At 37.1% G+C, this 17,466-nt stretch overlaps 1 protein-coding gene across 3 annotated transcripts in view; it reads left to right on the top strand.

Moving 5' to 3' along the window:
• PHACTR2 (phosphatase and actin regulator 2) overlaps window positions 1–17,466 on the top strand; it is a 222,303-nt gene that overhangs the window by 106,682 nt on the left and 98,155 nt on the right. The window contains exon 1 of one of the 3 annotated variants that reach the window (XM_006915356.3): window positions 1,397–1,643. The exons of the other annotated variants lie outside the window; for them this stretch is intronic. Coding sequence (XP_006915418.2) covers window positions 1,598–1,643 — 46 coding nt within the window. The 5' untranslated portion in view covers window positions 1,397–1,597. Of the gene's footprint in view, window positions 1–1,396; window positions 1,644–17,466 lie in introns of those variants that run through there. 3 annotated transcript variants of the gene reach the window in all.

Here is a 17,466-nt window from a genome sequence, read left to right as displayed (position 1 = left end):
TGTGCTGAACCCTCCAGCTGGGCTGTGTTCCCAAAACACAACATTTTTGCATTTTTAAGAAAATTTAATTAGGATTAATTTCAATGTCCTAATTAGAACTCACATCTTGGTTAATACTATATTTCATTACAAAAAAAAAAAAAAAAGCAGGGTTTCTTAAGAGCGAATTAGGCAAAGGGAAGTAGATAATTGACCACATTATTCTAGAGGAAAAAAATCTTTCCCACAATAGAGGGTGGACTGTTTGGGTGTTAAAAAATAGGGCAAGTCAATTAACTATGATGAAAAAGGCAAGCAGATGTCTTTCAAATAATAAAGCAAATAACACAAACATTAGGAAAACAATGATTTTCATGTTTAAAGTATTAAATATCTTAGATTATTTTATCGAATAAATATACTATATAGCTTTTTATAGTTTTGAGTTGAATATTTAGGAAAACCTACAAAGTGAAAGCTGTAGCAAGTAACCTAAATATATTGCACTTTTCTTACTGTTTAATGAAATAGATTCAGAAAAGTATACAAATCATAGTATACAGCTCAATGAATTTTCATGAAGTGAATACATTTATGAAACCACCATCCAGTCTAATGCCATATACATACATATACATATATATGGTCTAGATTACTCATCAATGATTGTAAATACCAAGAGTATTTATATTTGTTCATATTTTTAAGAAGAATGAGATTTAACAGGATATTATACTAGAATTGAATTCAACTTTTAGGGAATGTTCACTTCTAAAATGAATTACTGTTGTTTTAGTTGTTTTCCTCTTTTGTATATTTTAAATACTTTACCACACGGTCTCATAGTTCTCGCAGTGATTCTTTTATTATATAGGAGAGATGAGCATCCTAGAGTTTTTTGGTGGTAGAGAGCAAAGTGTATATACTTTATTGATGTCACACACAGACCCATCATTCAGATTTATTGTCCAACCTACGTTGTTTTTGTAAATTTTATTCGTTAAAAGGAAGATAATTTTTAAAACAAAAAATGCACACATAAGAGACATCTAATAGAGATGCAGTGCTCCAAGCAGAATGTGAGGAAGGAACCTCTGAAGAAACGAATTTTCTTTAATTAAGTACCATGACTAAATACTTTAATTCCTTTTCTTCCAGCCCTAAAGGATCATTTGACATTGAACCTTTTAAGTTAAAAGGGAGTCTCCTGAACTCTCTAGTACCATGGGGTGTGGGGGTGGGGGGGGATAAGGGAGGATATGCCGGTCTCACAGCCCCCGCGGGCCCAGCCCGGGACTCTCCCCTCCCCACTTCTTCGCCCCCTTCTTCCCCCTCCTCCTCTTCCTCTCGCCCTCTCCCCCTCACTCCTCCTCCGTGACCCCTGACCCCAGCTAATCTGCATAGAGGAATGACAGGCATCCGCTGGGCAGGATCCGCCGCGCCGGCTGCGGCCGGCCGGGCTGGGAGACCCGCGCGGGGGAGAAGGTGAGGGGGTACCCGGCGGGCAGCTCCGCACAGACAGGGAAATGAACGCTTGGAAATCTGTCTGCGAGCGGACCCATGAGCGAAGGACCAAAAGAGCCGCGTGATCGCCGGACCTGGCCCTGCGACCCTAGACATGGGCCAGACCTCGGTCTCTACGCTGTCCCCGCAGCCCAGCAGCGGTGAGTCCCGGGTGCACGCGATGCGCTCCCGCGGCGCGGGCCAGCCCTGGGCTTGCTCGGGGCAGCTGGGGCGGTCGAGGACTCCTCGACTCGTCTGGCTCTGCCCGAACCCGCCAAGTCCCTCCGAGAAACCCGAGAGGGAGCGCTCCCCCAAACTCTTTGTCGTGGAAAAGTGGAATGCCTTTTGGGATCCAGCCGATTTTACCTTAAAGGCACAGGCTCCATTTTCTGTAGGGGATGCCTCTCTTTGGTCTTTATCTGAATTACTTCTGAGCCTGAAATTTACCAGAAACGCCATTTGCGTGTTACTGTGATTTTAAAACGCGAAACTTGGAGCGTAAGATAAACGTGCCAACAGGTTTTTTCTATATTTATGCTTGGCTTCTGAACAGACCAGAACTGAATTCTTTCAAGGTTTTCAAGTGATTTATAGTTCGTTTTTCGGAGAAGTGCTGATTGCCTTCTTTCTCTTATCCTGGCAGAACGCTGAATACTTAGTAACTACTAAAAAAAAAAGGGGAAAAGACTCGTTTCCAATGATACTTGTTTTGTTGATGTTAGTCATTTAAGCTGTAAATTTGGGGAAGCGAATCTCAAGAACTCAGTTATTGAGGGCTAAAGTTCGTTTTATGGAAATATGTGTAACGTTTCTGAGTTCTAATGTCTTGTTTTAAGTTTTTTTTTTCCATTTTCTTAAACAAACGAAAAATAAAGGGAAGGAAGGTACGTCTAGCATTTCTCCACCAGTGTAGAGATAAACAACTTTTTGGTGGCGTTACTTGTGATTGGAAAATGCAATACATTCGTAAGGTACTATTTTGATATTTTTCAGTCAACAATTAAAAGAAAATCTCAAAGGGTCATTTTTGTTATTCTTGAGATATATGATACACTTTTAAAATCTTGTCAACATCAACAGGATCTTGCTGAAAGGAAATGACAAGGCACAGATGAAGGTATTTTTAATCAGCTCCAGGATGTCTTTAACTAGATAGAGTTCTATCTCCCCACATGGGTTTGTTTATACTGCAGAGCCTCACTCCCTGAAATACCATAAGCTTTGCTGGGGCTTACCTTAATGCCTCAAGAGAAGGACCCCTCTGCAAAGGAGAGAGGTCAGAATCCAAAACAGATCACACCTTTCCTTACTGTTAGGAACAAGGTTGTAACAGTGCTCCATAACATTATAGACTTCACATTGTTGGCTTTTGGGGGATTTTTGGAAGAGGTGTTGATTTGGATCTTAATTTTAGAAAACTGTTTTGTGCAAAAAAAAAAAAAAAGGCTTAGTTTCCTTTGTATTACTTTAAAGCAGTGAGACTTCTTTCATTTTAAGGAAGAGTTGTATTTTTAAATTTCTGCACTGGCGAAGCAGAGAATTAAATCAGTACTCCAGTATATCAGGGATAAAGTGCTAACTCGAATTTCGTTCTTTTGCCACAAAATATTGTTAGGGGGTTTATTATTAGAAGAGTGAATTTTGCCTTTACAAAAATTAAGAAATATCCCACAAGTGATGACTAAGAAGCAGAGTAGAATGCTGAGATGTGATTGTCCTAGCTCTAACCCAGTACAGCAAAAAATACACAGACAGCTATAATTTCTAATACAATGATTAATCGTGTCAAGAGATCAAGCAGTTTATTTATACAAAAAGTCATTTAGACAAAGAATTATGCTTGACCATAGAAGATATTTCAGAGAAATATCTCATGGAATGGTATTGTAATTAAATTGTATATATTGGAGTGGTCAATCCAGACATCGTGAGTAGAGGGTTTTTCTATTTTGTTTTTTTCAGGAAACAGATGATAGTGGTTATGATTCAAGTTTTGGTATTGTAAAGGTGGAGTAATTTCCTCATGATATCCACTTAGGTTCTCTAATAAATCTATTACTATTACTCCATTTCCTTGAAGTTTTGCCATCAGATTCTAAATAAAAATGAAAACCAACAAAAAAAGAACATTTGGTTGTCATATTTAGGCTTTATATCCATGTTGGTGTTGAGTCTGCAGATGTCAAACCCTCTATTCTTCCAAGAATTTTGTTCACTCCTTGTTAGCTGTCTAACTATGGCTTTACAAATGGTCTGTGAAGATGCTTGTTCTGTTTGATTTCAGTAATCTACTAGTTGTTTAAGCCTAGAGTAGCTGCTAGGGATTACAATGAAGACGATTCTCATCTTAAATACTTAGTGGAGGAAAATCTTTTGAGTCTAAGGAATCAGTAACACCGACTGCAATCATTGATACTTATTACTCCATTTGGGCTTTTGTAAGAATCATCATCGTAGGCTACAAGTTAGCTTGCTTTTCACTCTATTGATTTCAGGCTATTTTGAACCTTTCTGTTTAAGGCTACATCTATTTTCTCTGGGATCTAGAAAGACCATTAATGATTATTTCTGAAAACATGGTTAGACCCATTATTTCTAGTTTTAAAAATAGATTTATTGACATAAAATTAACATACCATAAAATTCACCTATCGAAAGTGTAAAATGCAGTTTTTTAGTATATTCACATTATTGTGCAACTATCAATCCCTCTTCCCATTCTTCTCAACCCCACCCCCTAATTATCCACTAATCTACTTTCTGTCTCTGTGAATTTGCTTCTTCTGAACATTTCCTATAAATGGAAGATAACAACATGTGGCCTTTTGTGTCTGGCTTCTTTCACTTAGCATGATGTTTTCAAGGGTCATCCATGTTGTCGCATGTGTCAGTATTTCATTTCTTTTTATTGCCAAATAATATTTGTTTGTATGTATATACTATATTTTATTTATCGATTCAGTTTGATGGACATTTGGGTTATTTCCACTTTGGGGACATTTGGGTTATTTCCACATTTGTGAATAATGCTGCTATGAACATGTACAAGTTGTTGGTGAACATATGTTTTCATTTGTCTTGGATATATATCTCTAGGAGTGCAGTTGCTGGGTCCTATAGTAACTCTATGTGATGTTTTAAGGAACTGCCAAACAGTTTTCCAAAGCAGCTGTCCTATTTTACATTCCTTCCAGCAGTATATGAAGGTTTCAATTTCTCCACATCTTTGCCAACACTTGTTATTATCTTTTTGATTATAGCCATCCTAGCAAGTGTGAAGTTGAATCTCATTGTGGTTTTGATTTGCGTTTCTCTAATTAGTAATGACATTAAGCATACTTTCATATACTTATTAGCCATTTATATATTTTTTTGGAGAAATATCTATTTATGTCTTTTGCTCAGTATTGATTGGGTAATCTACCTTGCTATCATGAGTTATAAGAGTTTTTTATATATTGGATACAAGTCCCTTATCAGATATGATTTGCAAATATATACTCCCATTCTGTGGGTTGTGTTTTCACTTTATTGATACTATAGTTTGCAACTCAAAATTTTAATGTTTTGATTGTGTCCAGTTTATCTATTTTTTCCTCTTGTTTGTATTTTTGGTATCATATCTAAGAAACACCATTGTCCAACCAACAGTCAATAATTACAGTTGCATTTTCTCTTAAAGAGTTTTTTATAGTTTTAGCTCTTACATGTAGGTCTGTGATACATTTTAAGTTAATTTTTATGTATGGAGTGATGTAGGGTTCCAGTTTCATCCTTTTGCATGTGGATATTCAGTTGTCCAGCACCATTTGCAGAATGGACAGTTCTTTCTTCATTGAATTGTGTTGGCACCTTTGTCAAATATCAATTTATCATATATATAAGGGTTTATTTCTGAACACTCAATTCTTTCCCATTGACCTGTGCGTCTGTTAATATGCCACACTGTCTAACTTACTGTGTAGCTTTATAGTGAGTTTTGAAACAAAAAAAGTGTAAGTCTTCTAACACTTTTTTTTCCCCCCCAAGATTCTTTCAGCTATTCTGGTCTCCTTGCATTTCTTTATGAATTTTACAATTAGCTTATCAACTTCTGCAAAAAAAAAGAAGCTTGGGACTTTGATAGGGATTGTGTTGAACTTGTAGCTCTATTTGAATAATATTGCTATTTTAACAATATGAAGTCTTTCAACCCATAAATATGGATGTCTTCCCACTTCCCATTTATTTAGATGATTGATTTCTTTCTACAATGTAATTTTCAGTGTATAAGTCTTGCTTTTTCTTTGTTAAATTTATCCCTAAGTACTTTATTGTTTTGATAATATTGTAAATAAAATTGTATTCTTATTTCATTTTCAGAATGTCCTTTGCTAGTGTATAGATACATAAAAACTATACCTTGCAACCTTGCTGAACTCATTTTTGCCCTAATAGTTTTTTTTTTTTAGGAGATTCCTATGTATAAGATCATACTATATACAAGATCTATACACAAGGTTGTGTGCAAGTACAGATAGTGTTATTTTTCCTTTCCAATGTGAATACCTTTTATTTCTTTTCCTTGTCTAATTGTTCTCACTCATTATTTAGTATAATGTTAAATACATGTGGCAAGAGTGAACAATCTTGTCTTGTTCCTGATTTAAGTGGAAAAGCAGTCAGTCTTTCACCATTAAATGTCTTACTAGCTGTTTTTCATGGATGCCCTTTATCCTAGGGATAAAGTTCCCTTCTATTCCTAGTTTGTGCAAAGTCTTCATTATGAAAGAGTGCTGGATTTTGTCAAAGGCTTTTTTGATTTTATTAATATGATTAAATGGTTTTTATTATTATATTAATATAGTGTATTACATTAATTGATTTTTGGATGTTAAACTAACTTTGCATTCTTGGAATAAAACCTACTTGGGTATGGTATATAATACTTTTTATATTTTGCTGGATTGGTTTGCTGGTATTGTATTGAGTATTGAATCCATTATTTCAAAGTACAAGCTAAATAGGTATGCTCTCAAATATGGTGGTTTTGCTAAGATTTACAGTATTCTCATTGCCAAGTACAGGGCATAGCACATTGGACATAATAAATGTTTGTTGAGTATACGAATGACTCAACACATTTTCTCAATGAACAGCCTGACTACTTTAAGCCAATGACTGATTATGTGAATGAGAGATATATATTATTTTTATTCTTTTTTACTTCAAGCATTGCATGTTACTCTGGTTCTGTTTTCTGAAGGGTGGTGTCTGAATCTAGTAACTCTGTCTTCAGGTCTTCTTCAGCCCCACCCCACCCCCACTGTGCCACAGACCAACTCTTGGCTGCCTATCCTCAGCACGTGAGTTGAAGGTACAGACAAAGCCACTCTTCTCATTTTCAGGAGACAAGAGAATACAAGTGGATAAATAAATGTTCAGGATCACACATAGGCCATGATAGAACCTATGTCTATCTGTGTTTCTGGGTTTCCATATTTTGGTTGGGGCCTTACATTTGTCTTTCCCGGGATATTTACCCATTTCCTTGTAAACCCTGTATAAAAATAAAGCATAAAGGCAAAAATGGAGAGGATGTGTTTTCCTTAATGAAAATAACATGCACATGGTCAAAAGTCAAACTTTACAAGAAGGTTCAGGGTAAAAATGAATTTATTCCCTTTTGGACCCTCATTCTCTTCCCAATTATAATTCAACAACTTTTTTTGCATTCCAGGTAGTTTTCATTCATGCATCTATCTTTATCAAAACACAAGTAAGACATATTATACTTCTGCTCTAGGCTTTGATTTTTTTCATGTAATATAACTTGAAAATATTTCCATATTTATATATTTGATCCCATAAACAAACTATTATAAATTGATATATCATAATTTCTTTAAAATAACTCCAGTATGTTTTTGTATTTTACGTTTGCATTTTTATATTGTTTCTGGGTTCTTTTGTGTGTGTGTACTACATAAACAATGCTGAAATGAACATCCTTATCTAAACATCTTGAACTAAACGTGCCAGTAAAATCCTAGAAGTGGAATTGCTGGGTCAGAACGTTTGTGTATTTTATTTTGATAGACCTGAATTCCTCTCAGAGAGGCTGGATCAATGTCTGTATCCACTATATGAGAATTCCTTTTTCTGCACTCTCTCGCAGTGCTGCTCATTAGGACCATATGATACTTTGTGAGAAATAGAAGTCACGCCCCCTGGTGAAGCAGTTTTCAGGCTTAACGAATGGAACATTAGCAGATTCAGTCCCAACTCTCCCTCGCCTAGATGTCCTTGTGCAGTAAATGCTCTGTGCAACTGTATATGACCACAGTGTTATGCATAATTAAAGTTTAAAAATCTTTGTTAATCTATTTATAAAAAAATGATATCTTAGAATAGTTCCTGATCCATAATGAGGCGGGCATTTGATTATGATTGATTATGAGTGAAGGTGGGCATTTGTATTTCTTTTTCTCTGAATTACCTATGATAGCCTTTCCTTATTTTATGGTTTCTTTCTTTATAGATCTGTATATTAAGGAGATTAGCCTTATGTTTATCATATATTGTAAATGTTCTTCTTTATCTCTTACATTTGCTTTTTTACATTAAAAATGTTAAATTTTTATGAAGTCAAATCTATCAGTTCTTTTTCTTACAAACTAGTAATTAAGAAACATGCTTTCCTTTGCTGTTTTTCTCATATTTGAATATTTGATCTCTGCTAATTTATTCTAATTTAAACTAAAAGATTTAATAATATTAAAAATTTAAACTTCTGCATGGCAGAAAACACCATCGGCAAATTGACAAAGAGTATTATAAAGTTCATAAAATTATTTGCATTGTATAAGGAAAGCAATGATTAATATCTTAAAGTAGTAAGACCTCTTTAAAATCAGTAAGAAAAAGGTAAAAACTCATGGAAAAAAGCGAATAACATAAACAGGCATTTTTCAAAATATCTAATGGCTGTTATTGTGATCTCATTATGGATCAGGAACTATTCTAAGTGTTTACTTGCTCGAATTAACTTTTTAACCACAACATCCATATAGGGTAACTATTAACATGCCCATTTACAGACAGGGAAAACTGAAGCGCAAGAGGCAAGTAACTTGCCCATATTACTTAACCAAAGAAGGAACATAAGTGACCAGTTGGCACATTGAATAAATTAAATGGAAAAAAAAAAATCATGCCATTGATCACCTGTGGATTTAGCAAAGATTAAAAGGAATGATCGCCAGGAGATAGTTGTTTTTTCAGTAGTTTAAATTGGTACAGCCTATCAGGAGAACAGCTTGATAATATATATTAAAAATCTTAAAATATGCATACACTTAGACCCAGCAGTTCCATTTCTAGAAGCCTATTGTGATGGAAATAATCACTTACTGGAACAATGTTTATGAAAAGCAAAAATTGGAAATAAATAATAGTCAAACAGCATGTAATAGTATAACCCATTTAAAAAGGATGTAAAAATTTTTTGAAAAGTGATTTTCACAATAAATAATACAAAATGTGAAATAAGAGGTTTAAAGCAATATTCTATTTTTAAAATATGCATAAAGAAGAGAGAGCAAGGTGGGGGAGGAGAAGGAAGGGAAAGGGGAAATTCATTTATGTGGCGGTAGTGTGGCAGTCATGGCTTTCCTCCGCTTTGGACATGGTCAAAGCCAGAGCTTCCATATCCAGTGTCCACCTGGACCGCCACTGGAATCGAAGCCATGGGCTAACCTGCAACTATACAACTATATGAGCTTTTCTCTAGCTCTCATGGAATCAGACTCGGTTTTCAATTCAACGGAAAAACTGATGGAAAACGTCAGTTTTATTTATTTTTCTTGTGGATTTAATAATAAAAACAAAAATACAGGTTCAAATAGAGCCATCTTTTTAGTTTTAATTTTCCTCTTAGTCTGTTTGATCATAGTGCAAATGTCACTCACTTGGAGAGAAAGAAAATGAGCAAAAATTTGAACTTCAGTTAATTCTCTTCGGTCCATAGCTCATTAGGTCTGTTAATGAGTAATATTCCACATAGTTTTAGCTTAAATTTATTTTATCTTCAGCAGTCTGACAGGATAACAACCAAGGGGCAAGTCAGACTTCACCTTTTGCCTACTTAGCACAATGGGGAAGGAGATAAGAACCCCGGATTTTTGATCCTCTAATTAAGCCTCTTTAATTTGAATAGAGGAAAGGTTCCAACATGTTTTCTTTTCTTGAGGGGCTTTAGTGTAACAGGCTGACTGTGAGTCTATTCTTAGGAGTAAAGATTCTGGTTTAGTGAGGACTCAACTTATGTGAAAGTGATATTGAGGTGGAAATAGTCTTCAGAAAATAAACATTTCTCGGTCCCATTCCCCCAGCCCCTGCTTGAACGAAAAACAAAACAATGGGTTTTGTTCCCGAGAAGGGAATGGAAAAATAACATTACTTTTAAAAATTTGGTCTAACCATCGTCATTTATGCTTATAAACTGCTCCACCATTTATTTTCATTTCAAGAAGCTAGATGGTTTGATTCATATAAACCTTCTGGCAAGCATAACATTCCAACCCTCGACACTAAGGAAATTTTGGCTGACGAAGGACTGAAGTGATATTTTGTTTAAGAATATTCTGGAAAACTGTGCTGGCATGTGCTTGGCAGATATATCCCTGAAATCTGCTCATTTTGTGAGGTGATATTAAGAAGGAGAAAGAGTGGTGCCTTCATCCAACAATCAGTTCCTAAATGAAAATAATCATGTATGAGGTGCTGTGCCAGGCCATGGCGGAAGAGTCAAAGACCCACAGGGGACTGAGTCTACAAGGCACTACGTGGAGATGTGCAGAAATGAGGGCGGAAGGGAAGGAAGCCCTAAAGAGCTGTGGGGACAAATCAGGGAAGCTGGAAAGTATCAAAGGGGTGCAAGAATTCAGGCTCTGAGGTGGGAAAGGGTGGAAGGCAAGATTGTAAGTCACAGGCGGTAGGAACCACTGTTTTTTTTTTTATCAAATGAGAGAAATGATTAGAGCTTTGTTTCAAGGGGGTGAATCTGCCTGCTGTGTGCAGTACTGATTTTGTAGGGAAGGCTGAAGGCAGGACCAAAAGGTAGGCAGCAACAATTCAACAAGGTGAAATGAATGCCTTACTGGGGAGATAGCTAGAGAAACGGGAGAAGGGTAATGCCCAAATTTATATCTGCAACTCTGCCATCTTACTGTCCAGGTTCAAACTGCCTCTTTGGCAAGTCTGCTTGAATCTTTCTTTAATGGGCAGCTCACAGGTTAAGATCTGAGCAGAAGACTTGATTTTACCCTCCGTAGTGATGCTTCACTTGACTTCCTATACCAAATGATACCTCTAATCACTCACTCATTCTAGCCAGAAATCCTGGAGTCATCCTTGAGTCTTCCCTGACCCCTCCACGCCGATCCATGAGCATGTCCTGTCTGTTTTTCTTCCAAAATGTGTTTCATGTCTACTCACTTTTCTCTGTCTCTACTGCCACCATCCAAACCCTGGCCTTCCATTGCATAGACAACTGTGGTGGACTCAAGCAGGTCTCTTGCATCTGTTCTCAACCTTCTGCAATTAATTTTACAATAGCTAAAGTAGTTTTTAAAACATAAATCATGACACTTCCTTACTCGAAACTTTCCTGTGTCTTCCCATTGCACTTAGAATGAAATCCAGATTTTATATTACAGCCCTCAAGGCCATACATGATCCCTGTTCCCGCCCACCTCTCCGACTTCATCTCCCACCACTTTGCCTCCCACCCCAACCCCACCCCCGTGTTACAACTTCACTCTCTTTTTCAGTCATCAAACAAGCCTGGCTCATTCTTACCTGTGACCTTGGCAGTTGTCCAGGACATCCGGGACACTCTTCCCCTGCCTCTTTACAAAGCTGGTTCCTTGTTTCAGCTCTAATAATACCCCCTTCATAGAGACCTTGCCTTCCCATCCCTCCCCAGAATAGCCTGCCCATCGCCCAGTCACAGTTCTCTCTTCCTTCATTGCACATATGACTCAGAATATCTTTATGCATTTATTTGTTCATTGTCTCCCTTCACCTGAACCTAAGCTCCAGAAACTAAGGGACATTAGCAGTCCTGTTTCCCAATGTGTTTTATTATTCCTAAATATATGCCTGACACCAAAACTGTCTGTTGAATAAATGAATAGCTGTATTGGGCCAGGTCATATATTAGCAGAGTGGTAGGAACTCAATGGAAAGTAAGCGACATGCAAGAATTGTAGAGTTGTTTAAACTGATTCTCTAGTATTTACCTCTAATCTCTTACGAGGGTGATTTCCTTCCTAATTATTGATTGTTCAGCTTGCCGCATTCTTACTGACCTCACAATATGGAAATTGAAGATATAGCTCCCTTTTTCCATTTCCTCTGGCCTCTGCCCAAGACCCTATCACACATTTCCCACCCTCCCATGCCTCATAGTGTACTTTTGATTAGATTGGAATTCCATATGTATTCCATGTAACTACGTAAAAGCTCATGACAGCTAAGCCTGTGTAAATCATGATTACGTTTTCTTTCCTGCATAGCTTTTGCTTTCCATACTTGTGTTTTTGTTTGTTTGGGTCCTATATACTCACAACCAAACTGTTCCCCAGTTACATAGATCTTGATAGGCTCAGAGCATTTCTTTATTCTGTCAAGTTCATCTTTAAGAAGTTTATCTGTAGTCTTTGACCTGTTCCAATTTGGACTGGGTTTCCTTTAAGCATACTGCCCAGCTGTTGCCCTGGGATCTCGCCTCTGGTCTTATTTTTTATGTGTCTATTTCCTTATTTTGGCACACAGGTAGCTTTTTGAGAAAAACCCATGGGGCATGTTTTTCGTTTGGTTTTGGTTTTGGTTTTTTTTTTTTTTTTTTTGAGAACTTATATTAGGAAATGTCTTTATTCTGGCTTCCTCCTTGGTTGATAACTTGGCCAGGTCATATGGTAGCCAAGTAGATTCCAATCTAATCAAAAGTACAAACACCCAGTCATTTAAAATTAATCACGATTAACATTTCTCTGTTACATAGAAGACTGTTTTTTTCTCTTTAGCAAACGACTTTTACTTAATTTTAAAGACTTTCTTGGGTGATTGTCACACAAGTCAACTTTGACTTGCTTTTGTTGTTGTGGTCTAAAAAATATTTTATGAAAATTTAAAGGTTTTATAGCCGAATACACTATTTAAACTGAATACATTACTTATATGTTTACCGTGATAATAATATGATAACATTTTTAAAATATTTGCATCGAAGGTCTGTGTAAAATAATTGTCCTTTCCCTGTATTTTTGTGTGTTTCATTTTGATGGGTGTCATCCATATTAGGGTACTGGCCCTGAAAGAATCCCGAGGATATTACAAACTGACATGTCACAGACTTGCCAGCTGGGAGAATCAACCAGGATGCTTGGTAAAAAGACTTATTTCTGGGCTCTGTATTCCAGCAAAATCAGTCTTTTGGGAAGGGGTCTTAGAATCTGGATTTTTAGCAAGCATTCAAAAGATTCTTCAGGTGAGAAACATCTGCTGGAGGTTAGCAGTTTTTACAAGGTGGCTTCAGATGAAAATTTCTCTTCGCTAACAATGTCTTATCATCTCTTGACTTGAAGTAGAAGTGAACAAATGTGTGATTCAAGAACACGGATATTCTATACTCATTGCCTTGATGAATTTGTTCATAATATGTCTTATTTCCGAGCAAGTATTCATTCCCATTGTCAAGTTTAATTTTGGCAAAATCTCATTGCCAGAGAATTTTTTGTTCCTACATGTTTTGTTAATATTATAAGCTGCAAAATAATTCATTTCCCACAATAGCCAGGTTTGAGCCTAATATAGTTGCATTTGAAAGAAAAGAGGTTATCAGCAGAATGGTAATTACTGTTTAAAGAAAGGACTCAGAATTTCAACTCTGTTGCCTTTTCAGGAACAGCCCCATGAACTTCATCTAAGGTAGCTGCGTGCTAATTACAAAATCAAAGAACAGGGCACGCCATGAAAAGAGGTGTTTAATAATGAGTGGCAGGGACTGCAAGAAAGATTTTAGTAAAATTTATTTCTAAGAAAGGAGGCTGAGCCATTTTTCTCATTTAGAAATGTGGTCAGCAACTTCTGAAAACTCGAAAAGGAAACAATCATTTATTTAAAAATTCTTTTCACATGTTCCTTTTTGGACAATGTTTGGCATTTTATGTTCGCCTCTGTTTGTACTTCAGGGGTCTTTCCTTTCATTGTTGTGTCTGTTTGCAGTACATTGCCCACTGTGAAGTAAATTCCAGTCCATTCTAATTGGGGTCTCTTAAAAGCTTTTTAAGAAGTTTCTCAGATGTGTTTGTCTAAGGTATCCTGAGGAGGGCCTGCTAAGCATTGCTTTGGACCTTCTTTTCAGAATAAAAATGTTTCTGACAATCTCACTAGTCCACAGGACTGAGAAGAGCAACCTGAGAGAATGACTGAAGATTGTTATTCCTGATTTTATCTATTTGAAGGGATCTTGTGTTTTTCAAAATTTCCTCTACATTTGTAAAGTTAACCTGCCAAGCTGTCTATGGAGGAGCCAGCTGAGGATGGAAACTTGAAATAAGCCAGAATGAGTTAGCTAAGCTCATGTCGAATGTTTCTGTGGGCCTAACTGAGTAATTCTTCATTTTCCTAAAATCTGCTAAAGCGAAATTGTATGCATATGTGCGCAACTAGTGTTCTGTTGCTTGGAAAGTATTTGGCTGCCAGTTTTTTCAAGAAAACATAAAAAGAATAAAATCAAAAGAGATATTCTAAAACTGTACTCTTTGTAAAAACTGAATCCCCTTTAGTCATCCAACCACAGAATGTCAGAAAACACATCTTCTCATTTTTCAAATGATGTTTTAATTTATAAAGCCATTATAAAGTAATCCTAGCAGAAACCTTTAAAGAACCTTTCTTTCCCCCTCTTCTAGGTAGTGTGGGATACAGATGAGGCTGAAAGCTGTGTGACATTTTCACTCTACCTTCAATGCATGAATAAATAGATCTACAGACAACAGTAAATGTCTGTATTAGTTTGCTAGGGCTGTGATGATAAATTACCACAGACTGATGGCTTAAACAGCAGAAATTTATTTTCTCACAGCTCTGGAGTCCAAGAACTTAGGACTTAGAAGTCCAAGGTCAAGGTTTGGTTTCATCTGAGGCTTTCCTCCTTGGCTTGCAGATTGCCATCCTCATATGGTCTTTCTTCTGTATGTGCCCATGTCTGTGTCTAAACTTTGTCTTCTTATAAGGACACCGGTCAGCTTAGGGCCCACCCATATGACCTCATTTTGCTGTATTCACATCATTAAAGGTCTTATATCCAAATACAGTCCCGTTTTGAGGTACTTGGAGGTTAAAGATTTCAACATATGAATCCGGGGGACACAATTCAGCCCATGACAGTGTCCTTAAAACAAGTTAACAAACTGAGGTTCATTCACAATAACCCATAAGCACAGTGGATCCATTGTCTTTTTTCTGGTCTCTTCAGTTCCACTCCTTAAATAGATTACAGCCTCTTCCCTGCTCACTTCCAACAATGCCACGTACTTAGTAGTTTTGACTTGAATGAGAGGATACATTGAAGATGATGTTCAGCAATGGGAATCAATGAGAATCAACCAATGTCGCTAGACAGTGCCACATAGAAAGTAAAACATAGAATGTAAAGAGTATAAGGGGCAAAATTAGAAAAGGGTCTATGTGAACATTATATTTCTGCCATAACTGTGTGAGAAATGATAATCTTGCGATTGGAGCACCAAACTGAGTAATGGTGTGAAAAACAAAACAAAAATATTTATCATCCATCCCCATTGTGGTCAGCAACTACATATGTGCCACCTGACTGGTTTTATATCTTCTTTGAGATCCTTGAATGTGAGGCACTCTATTTAGAGAAATGTTTTGTTCTCAGATGTCACTACATATATATTTTTTTCTGTGTTTGATTTTTCGTACTCTCTATGCTTTCGTTGTCTTAGATGTGTTTTATATCCAGCAGTGACATGTCCCTGCACAAAGAGCCACTAAAATAAGAAAGAAAATGAATAGGGATGCTAAAGAAAGCTAGTGTTTAAATACCTGTCAAAGTAAAGCCAAAAGAAGAATGTTCTTGCCAGAAAATGCAGCAGCCTCATTGAGTCAGGTTGGTAATTCAAAGATGATTCACGTGTGACTAAACACGTTTGTATCAGATCCTATACATGTTGCAAAACACCTAGCAGGCTTTCGATGACGGCTTCCTATTTCTTGCTGAATTTCTCAAGAAATTCTTCACTGGGGTGGACAGTTTGGGTGGGCTTGCTCACCTTGTCACAACACATGAAGATGGAGCTTCCAAAGCACACTCACCTTCTTTGGGTTCAAAATTCCTTAATTTAGATGGGACAGCTCCCTCAAGCCAAATTTAAGCACAGAAAACTTGGGTGCATAAGAATTAGCAATCCTAGATCCTCTCTTAAAAGGATTTAAAGCTCTCCAATAACTTCTGAGGTTACTTTCCAGTCACTTTCGCTGTCACTTTATTCTTTCAAGGCATTTTGCAGATTAGAATTTGCTGAACACTCAACGTAAGGAAGGTTAAAAGTCACAGGACGTCGGTGTTCTTCCAAGTGAGAACACTTCACTTGGATCCAAGTCCCTGACATTCCAAATTCAAAATCGAATATCCAAAGGCCTAAAAATGAAGTCTTACTACATACAATGGAAATAACTGAAAAGGATTTAATGACTAATTACTCGTGGTTTTACAGTGTCGGTCCATCCTGATCTTTATTGCTGGGCACTCCAGTTCTAGGGACTAAGAGGAGGAGCACAAGGTTCTTGTTAGAAGTTGAAAAAGGGAAGGGTGCAGGATCAGCCGAGGCCTCTTTGATACTGGTTTCTTAGCCTGAACAGTGGATGACGATTCTCAGTCACAGGGGTCTTGAGGACTTAGGTGTGTTTTGCATTTAAAGATAGCCTGAATAAAGGGTCTGGGGTTGATGGGATCATGAAACGGAACTTTTCTCTTTAGATTTTGACATGAGGTGTATTTAGAAACAGAAGCGAATGCAATTTCCTGTGTTTGGCAGCTATAGCAACACGTCTTATGTAGTTCATGCTTTTCAAAAAACCAAAAGCAACAAGTTAGTAGCCCAACTTAGATATTCAAAGTTCCATGACTGGATTTTCAATAGATCCATTTAGTGCTGTATTAACCAAGTAAGCAACCAGTCTTTTGAATAAAACATTTTTTTTTTGTTTACTATTTTATTTTTTGCAGGTTCAAATGTAAAAATAAGTTGTGCAACTTCCCAGCTGGTGGGAAATAGAGCCAAGTTCAGTTGTAGCTGCTCTCTCCCATTCTTGTAGGTGAATTCCACCTTCTCACTTTGTCCTTTTCCTTACTCCAGGGCATTTCTGCTGTAGGATAATGTGATTTCCCTTGAGTGCTAGTTAGTCTCAGCATCTCCCAGCAGTTGTCTTGAGACCAGTGGGGAACACAGGTGGCTTTACGCGGGAGTCTATTACTGAACCGGGGCGGGGGCGGAGAGGAGGAGGGGAGGATTGTTTTCTTGGAGACCTCTAAAAGGCCAGGAAAATATCTTCCAAAGAGATTTCACTACTCCGGTTGTTCCAGATCATAAATAATCCACTTCTATCATTTATTTCCCTCACAACCTTTTTACAGCCCCTTTCCACTTGCTTCGGTGGGGGCGTAGGAAAAAAAGAAGTGGGGGGAAAAAAAGAAGTAATGGAAAGAGTTGACCTTTCTTGAATATTGCTGAGGCAGTAAGACCCTTTACATATATTATCTCTGCCAGTCCCAGCAACAAGCCAAGTGGTAACTTGGATTATCCCATTTTACGGATGATGAAAAGACTGAAAGATTGAGTGAGTGACTTGCTCAAGGTTACCAGCTAGGATGTGGAGGAAGATATTATTAAATTCAAGTCTTTCTGGCCC

This window comes from Pteropus alecto, unplaced genomic scaffold, assembly GCF_000325575.1.
Source record: "Pteropus alecto unplaced genomic scaffold, ASM32557v1 scaffold185, whole genome shotgun sequence".
NCBI classification, from domain to species: domain Eukaryota; kingdom Metazoa; phylum Chordata; class Mammalia; order Chiroptera; family Pteropodidae; genus Pteropus; species Pteropus alecto.
The sequence above is the reverse complement of the archived record's forward strand: the minus strand, read 5'-3'. Positions and strand labels throughout refer to the sequence as shown.